Source organism: Pollachius pollachius (assembly GCF_949987615.1).
Source record: "Pollachius pollachius genome assembly, chromosome: 8".
Taxonomy (NCBI): domain Eukaryota; kingdom Metazoa; phylum Chordata; class Actinopteri; order Gadiformes; family Gadidae; genus Pollachius; species Pollachius pollachius.
In genome coordinates, this window is record NC_136941.1 from 26276474 (window position 1) to 26296783 (window position 20310).

Sequence of the window (20310 nt, forward strand, 5' to 3'; positions counted from 1 at the left end):
ATGGGTGTCGTCTCTGACTGACAGGAGAGTCTTCAGCTGTGGGTTACTGCTTAATCAACATTAGGAATCGGAGAAGAAGTCAAATGAAAATCAGGATTAGTCCTTTTAAAAAATCATAAAAATGTCAACTTGAATGTAAAAGCATCAAAATAATTCAAAGCTGCAATCATCCACTTTTGTTTTCCCCACTTTGTTGGGTTTAAATTGTGTTTTTATTGAGTTTCATGGTTCTCAGGCATTTGTTGACTTCTGGCTGAATGCATGAGAATCACGAGACTAAATTGAACACAATATTGGTGCGCATTGCATTCCTCTCTTATTAGCAAAACAAATAATACGATTTTGTAAAGTATGTTGGATTGTCCACCGTGAACTAACAATTGGCGTACCTGTTTTTGAGCTCATTGAACTGCCTGTAGAGGTTGTGTTCATTCCACTCGTTTTCTGTGATCTCGTTGACATAATTGACCACTGCGAAGGCGTAGACCAGGTGTGTGCAGAGCCAAGGGTCAATGTCTCCCGGCAGGTATCTCCCCACGCCCGTTCTGTACTGCGACCACTTGGTGAAATAACAAACCAGTTTGTTTGCCGTTGCTGTTTTCAGGGTAGAAAAAAGTACTACTTTGAAAAACAAAGGTTAGTCAAATTAAGTCATCATCAAGTCCAGGTACGACCCCATGCCTTAAGGACTTCTTTGCGCTCTGTACATAGTAGGAAAGTGCAGGCGACTCACCACTCTGGATGAAAAGATGCAGACCCACTGCTGAGCACAAATCACACATCAAATAACAGACACAGGCGGACATTGCTATTACAATACTTTGCTTTGCATTAACTGCATTAAAACAGCTTGTATGTCTTTGAGACCAATATAATAAGAATTGTTTTCCTCACCGATTGCATATGCCCAGACTGAGTTCATGGTAGTAGTCCTTTGCTAATCCACATTTGAAGCACTGGGGGCATGTGGACTCCCATTGTTTGGCCTGTCTAGGCGTGTGTGGGGAGAGAGGGAGCAGGAGGGAAAGTTATACGTGGCGTCACGAGCCCTCGGGTTACCGATGGTCACCCCAGACGACACAGACTGAGCCCAACGTCCACTCAACAGACCCAAAAATAGAGAGAGCAGGTGATCTTTTGTAAAGGTTTATTGAATAGTGAGAGATTCATAACCCTTTGGGTTGGGTTCTCTCAGCCGAAACGGAGATGTAAGTGACGGAAACATCAAAATAAGCTGTTTATGTGCATGTGATTTTAGAATGCTAATTGTTGTCTCAAAATTAAAATTCTTAAATTTAAGTTATCTATGCGTGAAATTACGTCTGAAATTAATTGAATAACAATACCTTTTTAACATTTCTCCACAAACGGGTGAAGGAGCCACTTATTGTGGCTAATGCTGAAAGACAAGAACTTACGTAACAAACGCTCCAAGGTGTGCACCAGAGGATCAGGATTAGGAAAGCTATCAAGTTTAAAACTGTGACTTTCCACACAAAACCCCTGGAATGAGACTCAATACTTTTGCCGAACCTGAACCTGCGGTTCCTATCATGTGATGATATAATGGCGATGACGTAGCGCTTGACACCTCTACACAAAGAAGATTCCCTGCCATACTTGCTTTACCACACAGGTACAATTGCAGTCAAATTGTAAATGTGAAAAAGTTAATTTAGTTCCTTCCATACAGTAACACCCAATGTCTTGAGTAAGTAAATTTTAGTACATTTTCTGCATCATAATTCATGATTCCATGGCAAATTAATACTTTTCTTTGTACTTAGTGAAAGAATAGGCTGTTTGACACTAAATGTCAAACCACCCATATCAGCAATCTAGCATTTCAAGTTTCTGTTTGCTAAAATTTGTGGAAGACACAATTTCTTTTGCTAAATTTGCTTTTTATTTCGTTCAGTGAATGTATATATTTATGTTTATCTCTGTGTTTTTGAAGGTTCAACTTCCATGATGAACGTAAACATCCTGGAAGTTTAGGTACACCTTTGCTTCGGCAAAAAGTTGATGGTTGATTTTGTTTAATCATATATATATTTTTAATTATTGTCAAAGTAGTCCAGGCTCGTAAATAGATTATTTGCAAAAGTCTTTAAAACTTTATTTTTTAAGACGCCTTGACTGCAAACAAAAAAGGATAAATGAATTGGAAAGAGGTGGAACTTGGTTATTAGAACGATCAACCAAGGGGCGCTTTGGGATCACATAGTGAACATCTCCAGTCTCTCAACGGCAGTGATTTAGTCCGTTTCAAGTCCCAAGCTCTGGTTTCAACAGGTCCTGGTCGGACCTCAACTGAGCAAATGTTCTAGTTCCTACTGATTAAAATGTATTTGTTCCACAAATCAGGCCATCAAATCTATGAGGAAAATCCAACTGCAAGAACAACATGCATGAAAATATTGCTTTAATTTCTTTGTTGTTTTTATCTAAAAAAATGTTAATCAAATAACGTTGTCTATGAATCAGGGCCAGACGCAGCACTTGCAGTCATCATTGAAGACGGTGCCAGACCCACAGCGCCTGAAGTGGGTAACTCCTCCTGCACACACATAGAACTGGTTTCTGTCCTCTTTGTGGGGATACAGGCCATCAGGCTTTCCGTTACAGAAGCCTGAGCCTGGTGCGTGGGTGGTGGTGGTGGTGGTGGTGGCTGTGGTAGTCGGGGTGGTGTTGTTGGGGTCAGGGGTTGTGGTCGGGGGCAGGGGAGGCAACTCTGAATGGTAAAAACAAAGAAGGAATACAAATAACAAATAGTTAAGCAGAAGTAATGAGAAATTATTATATAAAACGGAGGGATTGATAATTATTTAATTCAAATGTAAAATTAAAAACATGTACCAATATCGAGGAGTGTGCGGAGATGTGACAGCAGAGGGTGGACTCCCTCTCCACAGAACCGTCCATTAAAGTCGTCCAGATCCAGGGCCCACACAAAGGCCCCGCCAAACTTCTGCTCTTGCATGTAGCGGACCTGAGGGATGGTGACGATAATTACGCTTTTGATAATGACGTGACTATTTGTCTGATTTTGATTGTGTGATAAAATGTGATGTTTTGTACATTCAGTACAGCTATGTGATCTTGTTCTACATTATGTAGTGCTTCTCCCATGCCTACCTTCGTCTCATAGCTCTCCCTGTTATCGAATCCCACCCACTCATTGTTCTTGTGAGCATAGGGGACTTTCTGGTCTTCAATCCATTCCAATTTGGCGCCCTTCATGAAGTTGCAGATCTGAAAGAGGTAACCAGTGTCCATTAGCTGTGTTGGTCCACTTCCTGACCTTTAGACTGGCTGCTACTGTCGACCCAGACCGCTCACCTCGTAGTAGGCCCAGAAGCCAGCCTCACGGGTGTAAGGTCCGGCTGCAGCAGCGCCGCTGGCGGGCGCTCCGATACCGGTGTTAGACGATGTCAGGCGGAAGGTGCGACCATACAAAGCGAAACCCATATGCAGCTTCTCCACTGGGGTACCTTGATCCCTCCAGTACTTCATGGCGTAGTCCTTGACAGAGAAACACAGAGTGGGCATGTTTTAGCTACAGTCACGTGAACAACTGCTACCAGCTCCTGTATTGGTAAAGGTGTTTGTTCAGGTGGGGCTTTTTTGAAAACTTACAGTGTTGAAGTAGATGAAGTCACCCTTGTCCTGGGCACCACGGAAGAGGGGGCTGTTGTGGCCAGTGAACGTCTCCCAGGTTCCGTGGAAGTCATAGGTCATGATGTTGATGAAGTCCAGATACCTAGTCAAACATTAGAACATCAACACTAGAGTTTGCCAACACCAATGTTGATGTACTTTTTGTTTCAGCTTTAACTTAAAGACATTCTACGAGACAAAACTCACTTGGCAATCTCAGCGATCTCATATCCAGCATCAATGGTTCCTTTCCCTGCAGAAACAGCAGCGGTCAGCATGAGCTGATTGTTACCGGTGGCAACGGCCTCAGCTGCGAAAGCAGCCACAAGTTCCTGGAAATGAGACAGGTGATGACAGATCAGTTACCGTAGTTTCTGCCTAAACACATGTGATGGACTGCATGAGAATACATGAACCGTGTTCTACCCACCTTGCAGAGCAGAGTGAACCTCTTTTTGTCCTCGGGAGGACTTCCACGAGACCCAGGGTACTCCCAGTCCAGGTCCAAACCATCAAAGCCATGAGTCCTCAAGAACTTAATGGATGACTGGATGAATTTCTGACGGTTGGCTGCGTTGGACACCATGATGGAGAACCTGCAGAGAAACGTTGTTATAACTAAGGCCACCCAACACAGATGAACAAACAACATAAACGACAAATAACAAACTTAAGAATCAATATCCAAGTATTTTTTGTATATGGGAGATATTGACAATATTTGAAACCTTGAAAAAAGGAGAAGTTACCGAGTCGAACCAAAGTTCCATCCTCCAACCGCCAGCAGTGTCTTTAAATTCGGGTTCCTGAACACAGGAGGGCAATGAGGTGCAACGTTAGATTGTGGAACCAAACCAAGCCAAGATGACGGAGGAGGACCTTCATCTAGGCAGTATTTCTGGACCAGGAGGGCTTTGGCTTACTTGGTCTTCAAGCCGTTGAAGGACTTGTAGAGGACATCGTCGTTCCACTCGTAGGTGATCAGCTCATTGTTGTTGTTGATGATGGCGAAGGCGTAGATGAGGGTGGTGCAGATGAAGGGGTCCACGTCTTTTGGCAGGTACTTGCCCTCGTTGGGTCTGTACTGGGACCAGTTGGTGAAGTAGCACACCATCTGATCGGCCGTTGCTGCATGGGTGAGAGAAAAAAGCCCAGTTTGGATAGTCATCTTTCATAGTTTAATGAACAAAGACATGAATAGACCTACAAATATATGATAACTTGACTCTAAGATTGAAACATTAATGCAAACAGCTGACTTACCAAAATGACATAATGCCAGGCAAAGCCCTATATATAAAAGAAAGAGATTTAAATATACTGTTAATAACACAATGTCATAACACGTTTACTATAAGTTAAGTTGGTCTTCTAATCTAAGTCAAATCGACTCACCTGCAAAAATTGAAAGCCGGGTCATCTCAATTCCAAAGGTCACACTTATAAACTAAAGGAAAATAAAAGAGTATGTTTGTCATGTGGTATCATGTTTGCAGCCATAGTTTTAGTATTGTTGTTTCATATCCAAAACTAAACAGAGCAAAATCACTTTAACTTTTCAATTGATGATTAATAATGTGGTTGGCCTTTCACTGGCGACCAACCTCGTTACCTTACCAGAAGAACCAGAGAGCTAATGAACACTATTCAAGTAGCACTATTTATACCTGGGAGAATGTGTCAATGAGCTTAGTTATGTTAACAAGGTTGGGTTTTGTGGTTATCATGTCAAGACCACATGGGTTAAGAAAGTCGATAAAAAGCAGATAAACAACGTCTGCTGTGATAAGTTCTTCACCAAAGCGGTTGATTCATTAACGCCCTGTACAGCGCAGTATATTTGTCAACGTGTGAGCCGTTTTACATTGATTTGTGTTGTGTTATTTTGCATCTTTATGTAAATAATGTAGTGATAGTGGGAAGATATGTGAACAGATGACCCTTTCTTAGGTTTGAATAATAGCTACCAAGGAACATAACACATCTGAAACCTTGTTTTTTTCTGATGTACTTAAATTTCACTGCACTTTTGAGACATCATAGGTGCACTAATAACTAACTTGAATCATCTGGTCACAACAGAGTATTGTATAATGGTTTGTTTGTGTAATTCTATTATGATCTAGCTATAATTAGAGGAAGCTCTGTCTGTCTGTATGTCTGTTCTTTCAATTTTCCGACTTGACGGCTGAACTGCTCAGAACTCAAGGAACAATGCTGGCATGCGTGAAGTGGTTTGGATGAGCAGTTGGAAGAAGCTGAAACATTTATAGTGATTCCAAACAAATACTCGTTGTTGCTCTATAAATGGGTCAAGCTATAGAATCCTTAGAGCTGTCCTTGCTGTCTACAATCTCTAGTACTGCAGGTTATAAATGGGTCAAGCCATAGAAATCATTAGAGATGTCTTTGCTTTCTACCATATCTACTACAGCAGGTTATAATGTGTCAAGCTATAGGTATCATTAGAGATGTCCTTGCCGTCTACCATCTATTCTAAAGCAGGTTATTACTCAATTGTGGGAGCCGTGTCACTTATACTGCTGCCTATCTTATCTGCTTCAGAACATGATCTGAATAAACTGAACCTCAAACACACCTTATACGATTATGATTAACTGTTGAAGTTGCTCCTGTGTGCTTCCCTATTGTATTCCTGGCAACCCACTAAACACTATAGGTTACTCAAAAGGGTGGAATTCAACTCCTCACGTGAAACATGCCTACGTGGATCGGGTTTGTTACAACTGGATCGGGTTTTCATTTAATTATTATTGTGGTATGTTATTATCTTAAATGCAAATAAAATATGAATCATATCAAAAAACTAGAACACAAGTCTTGGCCATTCATTGGGAAGGCAAACACACCGCCCTGAGTCATTCACACCCAAATAAAGTTGCAATGCTCACAAATATAAAACAACAAATGTCTCCGTATCTGGAAACTAACTTGAAGAAAATTCAGACAGAGAGCCAAAATATTGATGAAATGAATCCTAAGAATGTATTCAAAATCTGAACTAATACTTTCAATACATTTAGACCTAATTGAGCATGAGCAATTTAGACACTTTGATTTGTTGTATTTGATCGTTTAGATTTATGTGAGCAGGTTACAGGGAAGACTATTTCACAGTGTTCGGAGCTGGCTAATCACGTATGAATACAAACGCAAGCGTGGGACACAGTAATGTAAAGTCAGACAGATGGAGGGGGGGGGGGAGGCGTTGGCATGAAAGAACATAGTTTACATTTTCTGTCAATATTTGTAACATAACGTCTCATCATTATCAGCTAAATGACCGGTCTAATCAACAGACAACACATGAGAGTTATTTCCTAATAATACAAATGGCTATTGCTTAACAGATAATTTCCTGAACAAAGCAAATAAGTAGTTGTGCTTGTTGCGTATGAAGATAAAACCTATCTGTGGCAGCTGGGCCAGTTGGGATTGGCCCGCTCTGGGCTTCAGAAGCTTGGCTCCACCCCCCCACCACGCATGAAGAGGTCCCAACGCCCAACCTGACACTCGGGGGGGCAAGGTGCAGCTCCAAAGAGCCAATGGGAGGAGGACGAGATCCTGAGAAGGGACAGAGAGATCCCTCTTTGAGCGTTGGCAAAAAGTGCAACAGGTGCTGGAAGACATACTATAGTAGTAGGTCAGCATTACTGTTAATTAGCATAAACAAAGCATCATGCCATACATTAAGATCAATATGTGAAAATAATTACATATTGTTCTGAATGACCTAAAAAATAATAATAATAAAATAACGAATCAAGAATTAATACAAAATGTGTAATATTCCGATCGGAGCAGGCCCTGAGTTGGAGCCACATAGTTGCGAGTGTTTCTGTATAGTTATATAGCTGGAGCTTCCCTTCACTTTGACAACTGCTCTACTAATCATTTGTCTAAATGCAGTAGGGAATGTTACATTTGATAACTGGAGTGTGAAGAGAAAGCACCTGTAGTCTCTGTAATGTTTTACCTTTCAGTCTATAGGGTGTAGACTAACATAAACAATAGCAACATATACATTTGTATAAATATTGGAAAAAGGTGATTTGTCATCTCCGATTTGTGAAAAACGTTTGTCCTTCAAAAAAAAAGGATATTCCTATTCTATCGAACAAGAGAAAGTACGTTTTTCTTTACAAATATCAATAAAACATTTCACTGCCAGTTTAACGATAATACCCAACAAAACATTATAGGCTATTTAGCTTATCTAAATAGTGATTTAGAGATGGGAGAGCTGTACTTTAAAGGCATATTTATAGCATTTCCTATAGATGATTTAATCATCAGGTCACTTATCAGGTAGAATAATTCCTTCTTTGATATACTTGTTCTTTTCAGATTGCCATCTTTCTTTTGAACTATTGAAGGACAGCTGCCAATGATCTGCTTGGCATTGTGCTTGATAAGGATTTATCCTATGCAAAGCACTTTCATGCGGTAGCATAATAAATGGGTCAAGCTATGAATGATAAGGAGAAGCTCTTTCTGTGTTTCATCTGTCATACTGCTGGCTGTAAGAGCCATGTCTCTTAGACTGCTGACATATAAACATCACAACTTAGAGCTCATCAGAGAGTTATAAACGGCACCTATAAAAATTACGATTTAGCTTAACGGTTAACATTAGCAAGTGTGCATTATCATACGTACAAACCATTATTTGATACATAAATACCTGTGGCTGCTTTGTTCTTGATTAAGAAACAATTAGCTACCATAGATCTTCCTTTTACAGAACTCACCACAGAAAATTGTTAATGTGCACATATATATTTATATAATATATATGCATACTTTATTTATTTAGAAAGTTAGTACATTTATAAAATATGGATGGTTCCAATCAAACAAGTTACCTCCTGACTGTGCAAATGGCTATTGCTATAAAGATAATGTTGGTCCAATGTATGCATTAAACAACTCAGGGTATCCAAGGATAAAACGTTATCTGAATCACAAACCTGTCATATTTTCCAATCACAAAGGGCATTCCAAGCCCAAAGTCAATGGGAGGGATGGTTCCTCGGTGGTTCCTCGGACCATGAGCTCTGAAGCACACTGCCCACACAGATTGGATTCAAACAGCAGTGTCAGAATAACATTGAAATGAGGTCCAGGGCGCTCTAGACTGTGATTAACCTCTGATGCTGGCTTCATCCCCGAAGCAGCAGCTCCTGGTGCCATGCAGGCTACTGTGAGGCTGTCCGCTCACTTTGTTTCAACCTGGGGATTTTTGCAGTGTTTAGACACTCAGAACAGAGAGCAACCTCAGCTCCATGGACAGCAGTGCATTCATGATTTCAAGAATAACCTACGGTGTAGGCTATGAAAATATAGCACATTATATCATTGAGAAATAAGTCATTTTCCTTCATTTGAAAATGTAATAAAAGGAAAGGATATTTACTTTGGATAATAAACTAACTCTGTTTATTTAACTATAGCCTATTAACTTGAGAAAGAAAAGCCATCACCACACACTGAGGGAGAGCTCCTCCATGGCAGCATGGAGCGCCATCAGTCTGCATCATTGTCCTCAACCTCTACAATGAACTGGTTTGCAACTTCACCATCCTGTTGATGAGTCCTGTTTCCCTTTCAGTCTGTTGAATACCTTGCCTGCCTTGCCAGTGAGTAAGGTTATGTATCTAGTTATGCACTACCTTCATGACCTCAAACCACACATTTACAGGATGAGCTAGTCATTGACACTTTGCAAAAGCAATTTTTATTGAATGATATTAGGAAAACGATTAAACTGCAACAGAGAATGAACGTCATTCAATAGCTTGACAATGTATTGTTTTCAGAGTCATCCCTATTTCAAGGCCAGACGCAGCACTTGCATTTGTCATCAAAGATAGAGCCAGTTCCACAGGTACGGACGTGAGTGATCCCATGTGCACACATGTAGAACAGGTTTCTGTCCTCTTCGTGGGGATACAGGCCATCAGGCTTTCCATTACAGAAGCCTGAGCCTGGTGCGTGGGTGGTGGTGGTGGTGGTGGTGGCTGTGGTAGTCGGGGTGGTGTTGTTGGGGTCAGGGGTTGTGGTCGGGGGCAGGGGAGGCAACTCTGTATGGCAAAAACAGAATGAACAGTTAGTGGAATTAGCAAATAATATGCCGAAATATTGCATGAAATATATTTTGAAGACTTTTTTTTATTGAAAACAGATATAAAGGTTAAAAGAAATCATGACATGTACCAATATCGAGGAGAGTGCGGAGATGTGACAGCAGAGGGTGGACTCCCTCTCCACAGAACCGTCCATTAAAGTCGTCCAGATCCAGGGCCCACACAAAGGCCCCGCCAAACTTCTGCTCTTGCATGTAGCGGACCTGAGGGATGGTGACGATAATTACGCTTTTGATAATGACGTGACTATTTGTCTGATTTTGATTGTGTGATAAAATGTTTTGTATTTTACATTCAGTACAGCTATGTGATCTTGTTCTACATTATGTAGTGCTTCTCCCATGCCTACCTTCGTCTCATAGCTCTCTCTGTTATCGAATCCCACCCACTCATTGTTCTTGTGAGCATAGGGGACTTTCTGGTCTTCAATCCATTCCAATTTGGCGCCCTTCAGGAAGGTGCAGATCTGAAAGAGGTAACCAGTGTCCATTAGCTGTGTTAGTCCACTTCCTGACCTTTAGACTGGCTGCTACTGTCGACCCAGACCCCTCACCTCGTAGTAGGCCCAGAAGCCAGCCTCACGGGTGTAAGGTCCGGCCGAAGCAGGACCACTGGCGGGCGCTCCGATACCGGTGTTAGACGATGTCAGGCGGAAGGTGCGACCATACGAAGCAAAACCCATATGCAGCTTCTCCACTGGGGTACCTTGGTCCCTCCAGTACTTCATGGCGTAGTCCTTGCATGGAATTGAAAATAAAATATTAGGGGATTGACTGTGGTTGTGCAACAGTCAATGTTAAAGGTTGGTTCAGCAATGTTGGGTGACGTCACTTCTGTTGGTATTGAAGCGAGATCCCAAACAAACCCTGGATTCCCCTCCCTTCTGTGCATCGTGCATCCAGTAAAAACTATCATCAACGCAGCGCAAAACCCCACAAAACCCGCCCCTTGTCGGTGATTGGTTGGAATACAATTTGGTTTGGTTTTGAGTGGTTGGCAGTACCATTTGTTTTTGTGTGCGGTCTCGGAGCATAGGCTGCCTACAGAGATGCGTTTGTTTTTACGGCCTGCTTACGGGGCGGGCAGCTAGCGGATCGTGAGGAAAGATCAGGTGAAAGTGATCATTTACGTTTCGGCCTAGAATCGCTGATACAACCTTTAAGTAACTTCCCCTGTTGTCAATCATGTTCCCCTTACAGTGTTGAAGTAGATGAGGTCGCCGTGGTCCTCGGAACCACGGAAGAGGGGGCTGTTGTGGCCAGTGAACGTCTCCCAGGTTCCATGGAAGTCATAGGTCATTACATTGATGAAGTCCAACTCCCTGACGGGGGAGGAAGGGTGTTAATATTTAAAAAGATAGTTTTGCCAGAAATAAAGTTTTAAAGGCATGCTATGAAAACCAGAAAACTGACTTGGCAATCTCAGCGATCTCATATCCAGCATCAATGGTTCCTTTCCCTGCAGACACAGCAGCGCTCAGCATGAGCTGGTTGTTACCGGTGGCAACGGCCTCAGCTGCGAAGGCAGCCACAAGTTCCTGGAAATGCATTCACGTAATGAAACGATATATCAAATTAAACTACAAGGAAATAATAGATTGTAGTTCCCTATAGCAGGAACTGTTAACCTATATATCAGGAAAGTGTACTGAAGTAAATGGTTACCCACCCTACAAAGCAGAGTGAACTTTTCCCTGTCCTCTGGAGGACTTCCACGGGATCCCGGGTACTCCCAGTCCAGGTCCAAACCGTCAAAACCAAAGGTTCTCAAGAACTTAATGGATGACTGTGCAAACTTTTGACGGTTGGCTGCGTTTGACACCGTGAGGGAGAACCTGCATTCAACAGGGGATTACTGGTGTCATGCCTCAGAACCTATACTGAAATGATCCAATGATTAGCTCCTTATTTAGGGGGACTTTAGAGGAAAGAGCAACGTACTGTCTTGAACCAAAGTTCCATCCACCGACAGCCAGCAGAGTCTTCAGATGAGGATTCCTGAGGACAGGAAATACGTGTCAATGGCTTTGAGTCACTGATTCAATGCTCCAATTCTATACGAGCAGGGTTCTGGATGGGGCTCAGGTTGGGTCTTCAAAAACATGCCATCACTTACTTGGTCTTCAAGTCATTGAAGGCCTTGTAGAGGACATCGTCGTTCCACTCGTAGGTGATCAGCTCATGGTTGCTGTTGATCATGGCGAAGGCGTAGATGAGGGTGGTGCAGAGGAAGGGGTCCACGTCTTTTGGCAGGTACTTGCCCTCGTTGGGTCTGTACTGGGACCAGTTGGTGAAGTAGCACACCATCTGATCGGCCGTTGCTGCATGGGTGACACGAGGGAAGATTTAAGCATACATTAGCATCTGATTCTATACATGAGACCACTGGTGTGAGTGCACTTGTCATAGCTTACCAATCTGGCACAAAACCAGGCATACGCCTAAGAGAATTGAAACACATGAATATAAGTTAAAGAACACGTATTCAATTCAATGAGTCAATGGATATAATCGATCATTTGGTAAATACCTGCAAGCAGTGTCAGCCTGGTCATCTTGAAGTGAAATATCACAACTTTGATATGTGGCTGTAAGATAAGACAAGATTCACATCAATCGGCGTATAACCTCTATATCAAGAGCATATACGGAGGCACTGTTTGATCCATTCTTATTTCTGTCACAGCAAAGCTTACCTCAGGAGTTTCATGAAAGAAACTACAATAGCGGAGGAGCTGGCCTCCTTTTATAGTTTATCCAGAGCAGCAGACTGAAGACTTTTTTGGCAAAGACAGGGCTCATAAAAATATGTATACACCACTGATAAGAGAGAGCACAGTCCTAAGATGCCACCTAATTAATACACGACCGTTGATCTACATTACACTCCCCTAGTTGTTTATTTAGTGGAACATGGTAACCGTGGTAATAATGGAGCCAGGGTCAGAGTCAGGCCATCAGCACTTTGACGAGCCTGGATGATGGCTGGTTTAAGCGGTCTCGCCTGGCCCATGTCAGCTGAGGCCGCTTAACCCAGACCTCATCCTTGGCTCACCGTAGGCTGCTCAAGGCCCCCGTGGAGCTACCGCCGCGGCCAAGTGGTTTGACCTCCACCAGGCCCACCCAGACAAACCTGCAATGCCATGTCCAGCGGCTCTTCCGCCGGGCCAAGCAGCAGTCCAGGCCTTCGGTCTCCAGGGTGGGCGGGGAGGGTGGCATGGTGGGTCTCCCCGACCAGGTTCAGTGGGGAATGGTAACCCAGTTCAGAGTCCAGTTGAGTGTATTCTGGATGGGGGGTTAGGGGGGAGTAGGCTTCGGCTGGTGATTATCCCCAGCCTCAATTTGGTGTTGGGGATATGTGGGGTTCACACGGCCTGAGTCAGGCCGATTGGGATGTGGGGATGGGTGAGGATGCACATGTACACAGGTTACACCAGCCATCAGCACACACTCTGGGAGGTGTCCCGCATGGCAACACTTTGTCTGGAGGAGCCAAGCCAAGGCTACCTATTGGGATGGGGGCCCCCACCTATTGGGATGGTGCCCCCCACCTATTGGGATGGTGGCCCCCACCTATTGGGATGGGGGCCCCACCTATTGGGATGGTGCCCCCACCTATTGGGATGGTGCCCCCCACCTATTGGGATGGTGCCCCCCACCTATTAGGATGGTGCCCCCCACCTATTGGGATGGCGGCCCCCACCTATTGGGATGGCTGCCCCCAACTACTGGGATGGTGGCCCTCTACTAGGTTAAGTGTGGCAGCCAACTAGGTGGAAGGTGTCGAATTTGGTTTATTGTCTTCTTAAGATTAAGGCGGGAGATTTAGCGTCTTATACCGTGATATACCGTCAACCTTCTCTCATTGATTTCCTGAGATGTTGTTTTTCTTTATTATTATATTAGTCACATTATCAATAGGCCTTTGGACTAGGTGTCTGTAGCAGGCCGTATGCCAGCTGGGTGGCTTCACTGGGCTCCTCCGTCCACCAAGAAGCTGCTAGATGTTGTCGAAACCCGGTTCATCACAGAGTTGGGATCTCGGTCAGGGCAGGTGTTACCTTAAGACATGTCAGAGCACCCTCTGTGCGTGTGGTGAGGGTTAGTCTAACCTTTGAGCATTGATTGTCCAAGCGTCATACTCCACATTTTGTCATTTTATTATTCTAACTCCATGGAGCGCCATCAGTCTGCATCATTATACTCAACCTCTACAATAAACTGGTTTGCAACTTCACCATCCTGTTGATGAGTCCCGTTTCCCTGCATACATTGGACCAAAGATAATGTTGGTCCAATGTATGCATAAAACAACTCAAGGATAAAACGTTATCTGAATCACAAAACTGTCATATTTTCCAATCACAAAGGGCATTCCAAGCCCAAAGTCAATGGGAGGGATGGTTCCTCGGTGGTTCCTCGGACCATGAGCTCAGAAGCACACTGCCCACACAGAATGGATTCAAACAGCAGTGTCAGAATAACATTGAAATGAGGTCCAGGGAGCTCAAGACTGTGATTAACCTCTGATGCTGGCTTCATCCCCAAAGCAGCAGCTCCTGGTCCCATGCAGGCTACTGTGAGGCTGTCCGCTCACTATGTTTCAACCTGGGGATTTTTGCAGTGTTTAGACACTCAGAACAGAGAGCAGCCTTATCTCAGCTCCATGGACAGCAGTGCATTCATGATTTCAAGAATAACCTACGGTGTAGGCTATGAAAATATAGCACATTATATCATTGAGAAATAAGTCATTTTCCTTCATTTGAAAATGTAATAAAAGGAAAGGATATTTACTTTGGATAATAAACTAACTCTGTTTATTTAACTATAGCCTATTAACTTGAGAAAGAAAAGCCATCACCACACACTGAGGGAGAGCTCCTCCATGGCAGCATGGAGCGCCATCAGTCTGCATCATTGTCCTCAACCTCTACAATGAACTGGTTTGCAACTTCACCATCCTGTTGATGAGTCCTGTTTCCCTTTCAGTCTGTTGAATACCTTGCCTGCCTTGCCAGTGAGTAAGGTTATGTATCTAGTTATGCACTACCTTCATGACCTCAAACCACACATTTACAGGATGAGCTAGTCATTGACACTTTGCAAAAGCAATTTTTATTGAATGATATTAGGAAAACGATTACACTGCAACAGAGAATGAACGTCATTCAATAGCTTGACAATGTATTGTTTTCAGAGTCATCCCTATTTCAAGGCCAGACGCAGCACTTGCATTTGTCATCAAAGATAGAGCCAGTTCCACAGGTACGGACGTGAGTGATCCCATGTGCACACATGTAGAACAGGTTTCTGTCCTCTTCGTGGGGATACAGGCCATCAGGCTTTCCATTACAGAAGCCTGAGCCTGGTGCGTGGGTGGTGGTGGTGGTGGTGGTGGCTGTGGTAGTCGGGGTGGTGTTGTTGGGGTCAGGGGTTGTGGTCGGGGGCAGGGGAGGCAACTCTGTATGGCAAAAACAGAATGAACAGTTAGTGGAATTAGCAAATAATATGCCGAAATATTGCATGAAATATATTTTGAAGACTTTTTTTTATTGAAAACAGATATAAAGGTTAAAAGAAATCATGACATGTACCAATATCGAGGAGAGTGCGGAGATGTGACAGCAGAGGGTGGACTCCCTCTCCACAGAACCGTCCATTAAAGTCGTCCAGATCCAGGGCCCACACAAAGGCCCCGCCAAACTTCTGCTCTTGCATGTAGCGGACCTGAGGGACGGTGACGATAATTACGCTTTTGATGCTAACTACTATTATTTTGATTGATTTCGATTGTGTGATAAAATGTTTTGTTTTTTACATTCAGTACAGCTATGTGATCTTGTTCTACATTATGTAGTGCTTCTCCCATGCCTACCTTCGTGTCATAGCTCTCTCTGTTATCGAATCCCACCCACTCATTGTTCTTGTGAGCATAGGGGACTTTCTGGTCTTCAATCCATTCCAATTTGGCGCCCTTCAGGAAGGTGCAGATCTGAAAGAGGTAACCAGTGTCCATTAGCTGTGTTAGTCCACTTCCTGACCTTAAGACTGGCTGCTACTGTCGACCCAGACCCCTCACCTCGTAGTAGGCCCAGAAGCCAGCCTCACGGGTGTAAGGTCCGGCTGAAGCAGGACCGCTGGCGGGCGCTCCGATACCGGTGTTAGACGATGTCAGGCGGAAGGTGCGACCATACGAAGCAAAACCCATATGCAGCTTCTCCACTGGGGTACCTTGGTCCCTCCAGTACTTCATGGCGTAGTCCTTGCATGGAATTGAAAATAAAATATTAGGGGATTGACTGTGGTTGTGCAACAGTCAATGTGAAAAGTTGCTTCAGCAATGTTGGGTGACGTCACTTCTGTTGGTATTGAAGCGAGATCCCAAACAAACCCTGGATTCCCCTCCCTTCTGTGTATCGTGCATCCAGTAAAAACTATCATCAACGCAGCGCAAAACCCCACAACACCTACCCCTTGTCGGTGATTGGTTGGAACACTATTTGGTTTGGTTTTGAGTAGTTGGCAGTACCATTTGTTTTTGTGTGCGATCTCGGAGCGTAGGCTGCCTACAGAGATGCTTTTGTTTTTACGCCCTGCTTACGGGGCGGGCAGCTAGCGGATCGTGAGGAAAGATCAGGTGAAAGTGATCATTTATGTTTCGGCCTAGAATCGCTGATACAACCTTTAAGTAACTTCCCTTGTTGTCAATCATGTTCCCCTTACAGTGTTGAAGTAGATGAGGTCGCCGTGGTCCTCGGAACCACGGAAGAGGGGGCTGTTGTGGCCAGTGAACGTCTCCCAGGTTCCATGGAAGTCATAGGTCATTACATTGATGAAGTCCAACTCCCTGACGGGGGAGGAAGGGTGTTAATATTTCAAAAGATAGTTTGGCCAGAAATACAGTTTTAAAGGCATGCTATGAAAATCAGAAAACTGACTTGGCAATCTCAGCGATCTCATATCCAGCATCAATGGTTCCTTTCCCTGCAGACACAGCAGCGCTCAGCATGAGCTGGTTGTTACCGGTGGCAACGGCCTCAGCTGCGAAGGCAGCCACAAGTTCCTGGAAATGCATTCACGTAATGAAACGATATATCAAATTAAACTACAAGGAAATAATTATATATATATATATATATATATATATATATATATATAATAGTTTGTAGTTCCCTATAGCAGGAACTGTTAACCTATATATCAGGAAAGTGTACTGAAGTAAATGGTTACCCACCCTACAAAGCAGAGTGAACTTTTCCCTGTCCTCTGGAGGACTTCCACGGGATCCCGGGTACTCCCAGTCCAGGTCCAAACCGTCAAAACCAAAGGTTCTCAAGAACTTAATGGATGACTGTGCAAACTTTTGACGGTTGGCTGCGTTTGACACCGTGAGGGAGAACCTGCATTCAACAGGGGATTACTGGTGTCATGCCTCAGAACCTATACTGAAATGATCTAATGATTAGCTCCTTATTTAGGGGGACTTTAGAGGAAAGAGCAACGTACTGTCTTGAACCAAAGTTCCATCCACCGACAGCCAGCAGAGTCTTCAGATGAGGATTCCTGAGGACAGGAAATACGTGTCAATGGCTTTGAGTCACTGATTCAATGCTCCAATTCTATACGAGCAGGGTTCTGGATGGGGCTCAGGTTGAGTCTTCAAAAACATGCCATCACTTACTTGGTCTTCAAGTCATTGAAGGCCTTGTAGAGGACATCGTCGTTCCACTCGTAGGTGATCAGCTCATGGTTGCTGTTGATCATGGCGAAGGCGTAGATGAGGGTGGTGCAGAGGAAGGGGTCCACGTCTTTTGGCAGGTACTTGCCCTCGTTGGGTCTGTACTGGGACCAGTTGGTGAAGTAGCACACCATCTGATCGGCCGTTGCTGCATGGGTGACACGAGGGAAGATTTAAGCATACATTAGCATCTGATTCTATACATGAGACCACTGGTGTGAGTGCACTTGTCATAGCTTACCAATCTGGCACAAAACCAGGCATACGCCTAAGAGAATTGAAACACATGAATATAAGTTAAAGAACACGTATTCAATTCAATGAATCGATGGATACAATCGATCATTTGGTAAATACCTGCAAGCAGTGTCAGCCTGGTCATCTTGAAGTGAAATATCACAACTTTGATATGTGGCTGTAAGATAAGACAAGATTCCCATCAATCGGCGTATAACCTCTATATCAAGAGCATATACAGAGGCACTGTTTGATCCATTCTTATTTCTGTCACAGCAAAGCTTACCTCAGGAGTTTAATAAAAGAAACTACAATAGCGGAGGAGCTGGCCTCCTTTTATAGTTTATCCAGAGCAGCAGACTGGACTTTTTTCGCAAGGGCAGGGCTCATAAAAATATGTATACACCACTGATAAGAGAGAGCACAGTCCTAAGATGCCACCTAATTAATACACAACCGTTGATCTACATTACACTCCCCTAGTTGTTTATTTAGTGGAACATGGTAACCGTGGTAATAATGGAGCCAGGGTCAGAGTCAGGCCATCAGCACTTTGACGAGCCTGGATGATGGCTGGTTTAAGCGGTCTCGCCTGGCCCATGTCAGCTGAGGCCGCTTAACCCAGACCTCATCCTTGGCTCACCGTAGGCTGCTCAAGGCCCCCGTGGAGCTACCGCCGCGGCCAAGTGGTTTGACCTCCACCAGGCCCACCCAGACAAACCTGCAATGCCATGTCCAGCGGCTCTTCCGCCGGGCCAAGCAGCAGTCCAGGCCTTCGGTCTCCAGGGTGGGCGGGGAGGGTGGCATGGTGGGTCTCCCCGACCAGGTTCAGTGGGGAATGGTAACCCAGTTCAGAGTCCAGTTGAGTGTATTCTGGATGGGGGGTTAGGGGGGAGTAGGCTTCGGCTGGTGATTATCCCCAGCCTCAATTTGGTGTTGGGGATATGTGGGGTTCACATGGCCTGAGTCAGGCCGATTGGGATGTGGGGATGGGTGAGGATGCACATGTACACAGGTTACACCAGCCATCAGCACACACTCTGGGAGGTGTCCCGCATGGCAACACTTTGTCTGGAGGAGCCAAGCCAAGGCTACCTATTGGGATGGGGGCCCCCACCTATTGGGATGGCAGCCCCCACCTATTGGGATGGTGGCCCCCACCTATTGGGATGGGGGCCCCCACCTATTGGGATGGCAGCCCCCATCTATTGGGATGGGGGCCCCCATCTATTGGGATGGTGGCCCCCATCTATTGGGATGGTGGCCCCACCTATTGGGATGGTGGCCCCACCTATTGGGATGGTGCCCCCCACCTATTGGGATGGCGGCCCCCACCTATTGGGATGGTGGCCCCCACCTATTGGGATGGGGGCCCCACCTATTGGGATGGCTGCCCCCACCTATTGGGATGGTGCCCCCCACCTATTGGGATGGCAGCCCCCAACTACTGGGATGGTGGCCCTCTACTAGGTTAAGTGTGGCAGCCAACTAGGTGGAAGGTGTCGAATTTGGTTTATTGTCTTCTTAAGATTAAGGCGGGAGATTTAGCGTCTTATACCGTCTTATACCGTCAACCTTCTCTCATTGATTTCCTGAGATGTTGTTTTAATTTATTAGTATATTAGTCACATTATCAATAGGCCTTTGGACTAGGTGTCTATAGCAGGCCGTATGCCAGCTGGGTGGCTTCACTGGGCTCCTCCGTCCACCAAGAAGCTGCTAGATGTTGTCGAAACCCGGTTCATCACAGAGTTGGGATCTCGGTCAGGGCAGGTGTTACCTTAAGACATGTCAGAGCACCCTCTGTGCGTGTTGATAGGGTTAGTCTAACCTTTGAGCATTGATTGTCCAAGCGTCATACTCCACATTTTGTCATTGAAGTATTCTAACTTTTTTAAATGTGTTTTTTACATTCCCTGGTTAAAGCAATAGTTGTTCACTTAAAAAAGTAGCAATGAGCATGGGAAAAAACTAAACTGCATTGCTACGCAATATACTTTTTCACATACTAATGAAACCAAGTTTAATTATAGAAGAAAACAATATCTCTGTGTGAGCCAGAGAAGTACACTCTCTACAGTAATACCTAGACAAAGGTGTACAATTGTGTTATATATTCATTCTTTTTTTAATAATAATTTCTTCAATAATAGATACATGTAGAATCGTATTTGTCAGAGTTGTATTGTCATTTCTTGTTGTATTTGCTGTAGATTAGGTTTGCAATCATGTAATGCTTGTTCAATGAACAAGGTACCGCCTGTTGTAGCCAATCTAAAAACCCTTATCTAATTGGCTAATGCTTATGGAAAAGGCAGGTAATCAATCACATAAACCTGGAGGTGGCTGCCAAATAGAACCAAGCCCAGATACTGGCTCCTGTTGGTTGCGGCAAGCATTTCCAAGTGAGGATTGTGATGAGCAGGTTACTGCAAATAATGACCTTATGAGTGTTTGGGCCATGTGCAAGGGCACCCCCTGTTCCTGTGTGATTAAAACCACTACT

At 44.3% G+C, this 20310-nt stretch overlaps 3 protein-coding genes across 3 annotated transcripts; all 3 read right to left on the minus strand.

Moving 5' to 3' along the window:
• Positions 1 to 2483: 2483 nt before the first annotated feature.
• On the minus strand, positions 2484 to 4780 carry LOC307078978 (acidic mammalian chitinase-like; the record flags this gene model as incomplete). Its single annotated transcript, XM_079741019.1, has 9 exons — positions 4584 to 4780; positions 4410 to 4466; positions 4091 to 4256; positions 3868 to 3992; positions 3640 to 3763; positions 3343 to 3525; positions 3139 to 3255; positions 2860 to 2992; positions 2484 to 2734 (listed from the first exon to the last, which is right to left on the minus strand). Exons 1-9 carry the CDS (start codon positions 4772 to 4774, stop codon positions 2484 to 2486), a joined length of 1347 nt encoding a protein of 448 aa, XP_079597145.1. The 5' UTR covers positions 4775 to 4780.
• Positions 4781 to 9513: 4733 nt separating this feature from the next.
• On the minus strand, positions 9514 to 12133 carry LOC307078977 (acidic mammalian chitinase-like; the record flags this gene model as incomplete). The annotated part of the gene is made up of 9 exons (XM_079741018.1): positions 9514 to 9764; positions 9898 to 10030; positions 10177 to 10293; positions 10381 to 10563; positions 11025 to 11148; positions 11240 to 11364; positions 11496 to 11661; positions 11768 to 11824; positions 11943 to 12133. 9 exons carry the CDS (start codon positions 12131 to 12133, stop codon positions 9514 to 9516), a joined length of 1347 nt encoding a protein of 448 aa, XP_079597144.1.
• A 2906-nt stretch (positions 12134 to 15039) lies between these two features.
• LOC307078865 (acidic mammalian chitinase-like) lies at positions 15040 to 17701 on the minus strand (the record flags this gene model as incomplete). Its single annotated transcript, XM_079740872.1, has 9 exons — positions 15040 to 15290; positions 15424 to 15556; positions 15705 to 15821; positions 15909 to 16091; positions 16553 to 16676; positions 16768 to 16892; positions 17064 to 17229; positions 17336 to 17392; positions 17511 to 17701. The coding sequence occupies 9 exons, from the start codon at positions 17699 to 17701 to the stop codon at positions 15040 to 15042; spliced, it is 1347 nt and encodes a 448-aa protein (XP_079596998.1).
• Between the last annotated feature and the right edge of the window lie 2609 nt (positions 17702 to 20310).